We start from the raw sequence: 8,102 nt of genomic DNA, 5'->3' as shown, positions 1-8,102 counted from the left end.
TTTTTGTATATATATACATTCTGTATGTTATATACCGAAATTATATAAATTTTATACACATTTCCGGCTACCGAATTTAAATAATTTCTGGTGCGGGCTAAAAGTGAAAAAAGCCCTTTTCTAACAGCTAGGGAAGGAGGAGGGGGGTTGGCCGCTATTTATAAAGAGTGTCTACCCATCACATGTCCACTGTTATTGAGCCTCACTTATCCACACATATAGTATCTAATATTAGGCATTTTATTTATCCACCACTTGGGTCACGTCACTATATTTTCAGTTTATAACCAAAAGTCCAAATTCCAACAAAAAGTAGTTGTAAATTTTATGCACCATACTCTCATTTGTGCGTTAAAGGACAAAAATACCAATTATTTGAATGCAAGAAATATAAAGATGATTATTGATTCCAAATTTCATAGAATTTTGAACTTACAAAATTCTCGACTCTCTCACACATGTAATCAATAAAAAGAAAAGAAAATTATAAGAAACGAAGGGAAAATACATATAATAATCCACCAGCTACATAAGCAAAATGAGGAAAGATCAACGATCAAGCAAAAATATTAGAGGTACAAAAATTGAACGAAAATTCTCAACACTTGGGGAGGTCTTTTGGGGGAGGAGGTAGCTTCTGATTAGGAAGTTTTCCATCTAGAACCAACCATGCCATTTTCAATCCCCAACTTGTGTGAACTTCCAGGTGACAATGCATAAACCATACTCCTGATTGTAACACAAACAACATTATATCGGATTTATACTTAGACTTATAATTGAATGAATGATATTACTAGACTTTTTAATTGCAAAACTTTTAAATTACCTGGATTGTCTGCTAGAAATCGAATTGCAACCCAACCACCAGAAGGAACACCCACAGTGTTCCTCTCAATAGGGTCAATAAGGTTGAAATTTGCTGGATCCTTATTGCCGTCAAAATTCCCAAAGCCTTGGCCAACGACAAAGAAGTTAAATCCATGAAGATGAAGAGGGTGACTCTCAGCACCAAGAATACTTGTGTCTTGCATCACTAACTCCACGCTCGTGTTAAATGGCAAAACCATAAGTTTTGTATCATTCTTAACTAAGGTGTTATTTGGAGGATTCCCAGTGTAGTTAAACCAATTTAAAGGACTATAAGGAAAATCAGGCTTGTATATACCGTTGGATTGTCCAAAGAAATGAGATTGGAGAAGTGCAGTTGTAGGTTGTATAAAAGATACATTATTAACTGAAGCTGAGAATTTTGTGCCATTTGGTCCTTGGCAAGTTTTATTATGATCACAAGGACTTGTTCCAAGACCTACTGTGAAAAATAAATGTCTATCGACGTTTAGAGGTACATTAGCAGGGAATTGAGGAGTAGCAAGACTTCTTAATCTACTCGTAAAATTGGTGACAAAAGTGGTGTCATTGAGAGCAGGAAGTAATGGCTTAAAAAATGGTAGGTTTTTCAAATGGGGTTTTGATTTTGATTCATACTCTAAAATTCCAGCAACAGTAGAGTTGTCAAATGTGCCAGGACCCGTCACATATGGCCGAGCAGTCATGTAAAATGTGGCATTAGGAAAATGAGGTTTAGTTTTGAGAAGAACATTGTGAGTTTGTCCTGGTGTAATAATAAGGGTATCTGTCTCAAAGGGTTTAACATAAACGCCATCAGCATCGATAACTCGAAGAGTATGATTCACGATGCTGAAGAAAAGCTCGTCATTAAGTGCAGCATTGATCAATCGAAGAAGATAAGCCTTTCCAGGTTTCATCTTCAGCTTAAAAGTATCTGTATAAAGCACATTCAAATGTGTCAATACTTTTTGCTACAATGACTATAAGAATAATTAAACAATCTTTCATAGTGATATTTGAAATTATATGAAATTTATTTGAATGTTACCTATATTAAATGACAATATCTGATCGATGACAAATTTTATTTTCGAATAATAAATTAGAACTATGTAAGTATATACTCCAAGTTGTGTCATTCATTTTGGAAAGAATTGCAAAATATATTTAACAATAGCATGGTAACTATATAATATAAAGTTTACTACCTTTGGCTGAACAATTATACAAAGGGCCAGGAAGTCCATTGATAGTATAGGCATCAGAAACATTAGGACCTCCACCTGTTTGTAAAGCTTGGGCAATTATAGCCTCAGTGTCTGCATTGAACCATTCGCCTGTGACATTGCATTCATCAGTTCATCATTAGTATATTAATAACTTCCTATAGACAAATTAATTAATGATCACTTATTACCAAAGATGATGGGAACTTCTTTGTAGGGTTTGGCAAATGGATAAGGAGTATTTTTCTTTGGAAGAATAATTATAGGACCATAAACAGTTGATCTCAACCATGAAATATGTGCATGCCACCAAAATGTTCCTCTTTGGCCAATTATAGTGAAGTTATAGACATAACTCTGACCAGTTTGAATGGGACATTGTGTTATATATGCTGGTCCATCTGCCCATCCACTACGAAGCTGTCTAATTCCATGCCTATTGTAGGAACAAGAATATCATTAAGCTTTGGAGAGTTTTTCAAGTTAATTTGTAAGAAGAAAATCTTACCTTTCTTACTTTGTAAACTTCCTTTTCTGCTGTTGTTCTATAAGTGCATGGAAGTCATGTATATATAGATGTTTGCCGGTGATTTGGTGAAATAAAAAATAAAGGGATAATATTGAAGAGAAAGGTGAAGAAGAGAATAGCTTGATTCTAAGTTATCTTTGGTTAGACCAACTGTAGTTGTAGAACAAACTTTGGAGTGGTGTCAAAGAATACAGATATTGTATAGCATATTAGTATATTTTGACATGCAAAACCTTCATATCCTAGGGTGAGTTGAAGTTAATTAGTTCACTCATCGTAATAAAATTTAGTATGAAGTTTTAAAAGCAATAAGACTACCACGATTTTAGAATTTTGGTGGTGCTAAAGAAAACATTTTTGAAACAAAAACTGTATGAGTGAAGATTAGTTTAACTCATTAAACTAAATCCATCTAAATCAGAACTTGATAAAATTAAAAGAGAGTGCATGATGTTTCTTTCGGAGCGGTTTAGTCATTAACTTCATTGAAAATTGACAAGTCAAGCATAGCACCATATTATCGACGATTTTAAAGATGCTTTAATTTCAAGGAATTAGGAAAACTAAGCATGTTGGATAGCTTGTCGACTAATACATTGTGCATGTGGCCATATTTTAGGTAATCACATGGTCAAATTATAATAGTTTTTTTATACCTTTTCAATGTATATATAATGCTATTAAAAGATACTTGCTTTTCACCGCCAAGGTAACTATTAGTGTTACTGTTTGCCCATAAAACGGTACAGTTGAATTTATACGTGATTTCTAGACAAGTGAATTAATTCGATCCTGAAATAATAAAATAATTGAAGAAATACGCAATACTTAGCCTTGAAGTAAAGATAAAAATCGCGGAAAGAGTAATTCCGGGAGCAGAGCTTCCGGGCAGAATAGCAATGAAATCAAGGAATAAGTAGATAAAATTGTATAAAGTTTTGAATCGATTATAGCGTAAGCTTGCCAGAAAAATCCTGTCCCTTACAATGATAACAGAGCTCATTATTTATAGTTGCACCTAGGGAACAAGGTGCTAGGATCATGCTCTTCTTTAATGTCAATTATGAGGGCCATTGAAGAAGGTGTAACAGTGAGCATAAATGACAAATTCTCTGTAACGGGCATTGCACTAAATGTTATGGAATATTCTCCATTAAATGCTAGCGGGCGGAGGGTATTTATTGCATATTTACGAGTATCATTATTTCCGGTGACAAATGGAAAAACTGCCTTCGGTTTTAACTATCCCCTCCTTAGGCTCCACGTGTCACTCTCTTAAGCGGCCACTTGGCATAGCATATTTTACCCTATACAGATAGTCCCCTGCTTTTCGGTGATATAACTTTGTGTCACCGGAAAGTTGGTAGAAACATTCTTTTTGGCAAAAATTACTATGATTCCTTTTGAAAAGCTTCTGACGGTTGATTTAGATACACGTCTCTCCACATTTAATGCCCCGAATATGCGTCATCCCACGATTCAGCATAACTTTTGCTGGTTATCGAGGTAATCATGGCCACGAATTAAGCCGCCTAAAACTTTACTTATACGCATCAACCTCCTTCATTCATGCTCCATAACTCTCCAAACTCTCTAAAACTCTCTTTATTCAACTTGTATCTTGTTTTTCAAACTTTCTTTAACTTTCTTCAAACGAAAAAGTTTTTTCTTCTTCCATAATATATAATGGCTTCTTCTTCAAAGAATACCAGTTCCTTAAAGAATAAGAACAAAGCCAAGGACGCTACTCATCCAACAGTGAGTATCATCATCCGTAGAAGTCTTGTTACAACAAAAGACTTCGAAGCCGTTAGCAGGTATCCTTCTTCCATCCGTCCTTCCAGTATTCCTGCTGTGAAGGAAGACTGTCATTGCCAGGACCTAGACATTATTGCTCTCGACCTGGCGGAGCGGGTAACCTTACCCAGGATGGGTTTTACGTACTTCTATATGTATCCCTTCACTTTAGAGATATTTTCTCTGAGTGGAGAGCTTGACTCTGTCATTGAGGAGTTTTGCCTCCGCTATCAAGTATGTTAGGCATAGGTGATTCCCGCCGTGTGGAGGACGATTGCTTGCCCTCGGCGCCTGTGTCAGGAAACGAGGGAGGAGCTAACTTTAGCTCATGTGATGAACCTTTATTCCCCCAAGATCTTCCGTGGGGGGATGATCAACTTCAGCAAGCGGGGCCACCATGAATTGCTATCTAGCATGGATAATGATAACGATCGTGGGTGGATGGAACGGTATGTTTTAGTTGCCACCAGTGATATCATCCCGGCCTCGGCTCCTTCCTTCCTCGAACTGTGGAACCATACTCGTAAGTATACAATCTGTTTCTTTCCTTGTTAAAGATCATTTCCTCGTCATTATTAAATTTTCTTCCTTTTCCTGCCTCAGCGGCTTGGTGGGTTCCCCTCTAGGGTTGAGGGCCTGGACCAATAGGTTCAGAAGATTTTGGACGTTACCACGCCCGAAACCCGCTCGTGGAAAGAGCTGTCCCTGAAATACAGGTGGAAGGCCAAAAATTATGGTAAGTCTAACTCATCATGTCATTACATTTTCTTATGAGAAAGTTATCTGACTCCTTCCCCCATTTGAATATAGGTCTACCCCAGGCTCAGTTGTTGTCCCAATGAGGATATTTTAGTTGATCCTACTGATGCGGAGAGGCTGCTGCAGAAAGCATTTTCACAGACAGGCGTCTCCGGGCCTGTTTCTGGTGCAAGTTCTTCTTCTCGGAGTCCCCAGACGGAAAACAAGCAACCAAAAAGAAGGTGTTCCTCTGTGGCCGGGGGAAAGAATAAGAGGGAGAAGAATGCTGCCCCTGAGTCATCTCTAGAAGTCGTGGTGACGAGCCCTCCACCCGAGTCGGCCATAGATACCGTGATTATTGACGATGATGGAGAAGCTAGCGAGGAAGGAGCTTCTCTACATAGAAGACGACGACCTTCCTCAACTCAACAGACCCCTCAATTTGTTGAGCTAGTTACACCAACCGAGGATGATATCTGGGCGCTTTGGGGAGTATGAAATGGTGGAAAATGCTAACTCCCGCTTCTGGGTCCTAGTCGATGTGCCCGGTATTTTGGAGTTGAGTACCGGGTCCCTTCTGTACTTGGTAGACGAGTAACCAACAACCAGCACTGCGTTTGTCGCAGCTGCTTCTCACCCTTCAACACCATCAACTTCATCTCCATCTTCACCAACACCAGCAACTGCTACATCATTTCCACCTTCGTCAACTCTTCCACTAGCAACTGCAACATCTCCACCGGACGCATCGGCTCGCGAAGAGGGTGTCCTTCTCCCCCAGTCCCCAGTTCACGGGAATTTAGGGGAAAACTATGCTCCCCCTCAGAAGATCCGCAAAGGAGGAGGAGCGTTACTCTTTCGGTCTCCACCGGATGCAATTTGCTATTCTGACTGGTGGAACTTGCTAACTATCTGAAGCCTTTGGCTTCAAAGAAAGATTGGGAAAAGATACAGGCTCTCTTGGGAGAGTGCTTGTTGAACAATGCCATGCACAACGCCACAGAGGTACATTCTTTACTTCCTTTGTTATTTTTTCTGTTTTTACCTGAAAATATCCTAATTTTTTCTTTCTTGTTTTGTAGGCCAACTGTCTTGCTTCCGAGGGCCTCCAAAGGCTGATTCGAGAAAAGGAAGAACTTACCTCCGTACGGGATCAACTTTTGGCCGAGCAAGAGCAAATTGTTGCTCGCCTCTCAAAATTGGAAGCCAAAGCTGCTAAGGCTGTTATATTGGAGACTCGTTTGCAGCAAAGTGAGCAAGAAGTGGTAACCCTTAGCCAAGAGATTGGCCCGCTGAGGGTTAAATTTGACGAAGCCAGGGCCAAATGGGCTGAAGTTCATAATGTCGTTCTTGCTGCAACCGACCGCGAGGGTGCCTCCGCTGAAAGATTGACCAACTTAGAGGTTGCCTTGAACTCCAAAATTGAAGAGCTTGCTACTGTGGGGGTGAAGCATGCCTAGTTAGAGGAGAACTATAGGAAGACTATTGAGCATAATAGGCTCTTTAGCTCAACTGTCTGTGACCTCTATGTTAGCCTCAAATCCGCTAGATCCGCCCGGAAAAACCTTTCTGTCGAGGTAACCCAACTCAAAGAAGAACTTAAGCGCTGAGCGGCTTCCCTTATTGTTGAGGAAACTTATGTTATGTATAGCATGAGGAGAAAAACCTTGGAAGAGGCTAAAGCGGGTATCATTCACTTTGATGCTAAAATCGCTAAGGCCCGTAAGTTTGAGTTAGCTGCTAAAAGGGGTCTCCCGGCAGAGCCTGATGCTTCCGGTTCTTTCGGTTCCAGTTCCGAACTTCGGGAACTAAAGAGGAAATGGAAGGCGAAGATGTTAGTTGAAGGCCAAACTAATGAGGGTCAAGATGTTGAGCCATCGACGGATCTACCCACTTCCCCTGGGGACGCGGGCACTTCTCTTATTCCGGGTTCCGAAGATGTAGCAGTTTAGCTTTTCTTTTATTTTTCCAACTTTTGTATTTGTGCCACTTTAGCAAGTTATTGTAAATAAAGACATCTTTTAGCTCAAGTATTGCATGATTCTTTCTTTCGTTTGAACATATATGCAAGTTTTAATTTTTTCCTTCCTTTTTTGCTTAAGTGTTTTGCGCAAGTTTTACTATTTGTGTCTTATTATGTAAAGCCTTGAGTGTATTTTTCCCCTAAAGCATTTGGATTTCTGGAACAAATTATTCCAAAATCAACCCTTTATTTTAAGGGTTTTTATAAGAGATGGCCCTCTTATGTTTACGGTGTTCTTGAAGAGGACGTCTCATGTTTATTACGGCAATAGGTTCTTCATCCAGATTCAAAAAGGAGCGGGATGCCCGAAGCAATGATCCCAGTACACAAGCAAGAATATGGGATTATAGCTTTAACATTATCACCTCCGAATTAGTGGCTGGTTTAAGAGGTATGGGAGATAAGGTGTGATGGCCAAAAGAAATGATATCAGGTCCGAACAAAAGAAACCCAAATTTTTGGTGCGAGTTTCATAATGATCATGACCATAGAATAGCAGATTGCAGGCTTTTGCAAGGAGAGGTCTAACATTTATTGAAGCAAAGTTATCTTACTGATATGTTTAGTGAAAAAGAGAGATAATCATATTTGAAGAACAAACAAGAACCCCCAAAACCTCCATCACCAAAGAGAACAGTCAACGTCATAACCGGAGGAGATGAGGTTAATAGAGTAACATACACAACCACGAAAAAGACTTCATAAGTTACTGTCACTCATGGAAAGCGAGTCCGCCAAGTTTTGGAGGGCGACAATATAACATTTGACAATGAAGACGCGGACGACTTGATGATTCTTCACAACGATGCACTAGTAATATCTCTATTTGTACATGATACTAATGTAAAATGACTTTTGATTGATCCAGGTTGCTCAATGAACATCATTTTACTGAGGGTGGTAAATGAAATGCAAGCTAATGATAAGGTCATACCAA

General features: G+C 39.3%; 1 protein-coding gene across 1 annotated transcript; it reads right to left on the bottom strand.

The window, feature by feature from the left end:
- Nucleotides 1-394: 394 nt before the first annotated feature.
- LOC142166281 (laccase-17-like) lies at nucleotides 395-3,732 on the bottom strand. Its single transcript, XM_075225080.1, has 5 exons — nucleotides 3,626-3,732; nucleotides 2,270-2,514; nucleotides 2,061-2,189; nucleotides 830-1,786; nucleotides 395-729 (listed from the first exon to the last, which is right to left on the bottom strand). The coding sequence occupies exons 1-5, from the start codon at nucleotides 3,730-3,732 to the stop codon at nucleotides 599-601; spliced, it is 1,569 nt and encodes a 522-aa protein (XP_075081181.1). The 3' UTR covers nucleotides 395-598.
- Between the last annotated feature and the right edge of the window lie 4,370 nt (nucleotides 3,733-8,102).

Source organism: Nicotiana tabacum, chromosome 2 (assembly GCF_000715075.1).
Source record: "Nicotiana tabacum cultivar K326 chromosome 2, ASM71507v2, whole genome shotgun sequence".
In the NCBI taxonomy this organism is placed as follows: Eukaryota; Viridiplantae; Streptophyta; class Magnoliopsida; order Solanales; family Solanaceae; genus Nicotiana; species Nicotiana tabacum.
Note: the sequence above shows the minus strand (reverse complement) of the source record. Positions and strands in the feature narration are given on the sequence as shown.

Coding starts and splice junctions, on each gene's coding strand:
- LOC142166281 (XM_075225080.1), bottom strand. CDS start 3,732: ATGCCCGTTACAGAGAATTTGTCATTTATGCTCACTGTTACACCTTCT. Junction 1,787..2,060: donor GTATAATTGTTCAGCCAAAG/GTAGTAAACTTT, acceptor TGCTTTATACAG/ATACTTTTAAGCTGAAGATG. Junction 730..829: donor ATTTCTAGCAGACAATCCAG/GTAATTTAAAAG, acceptor TGTTACAATCAG/GAGTATGGTTTATGCATTGT.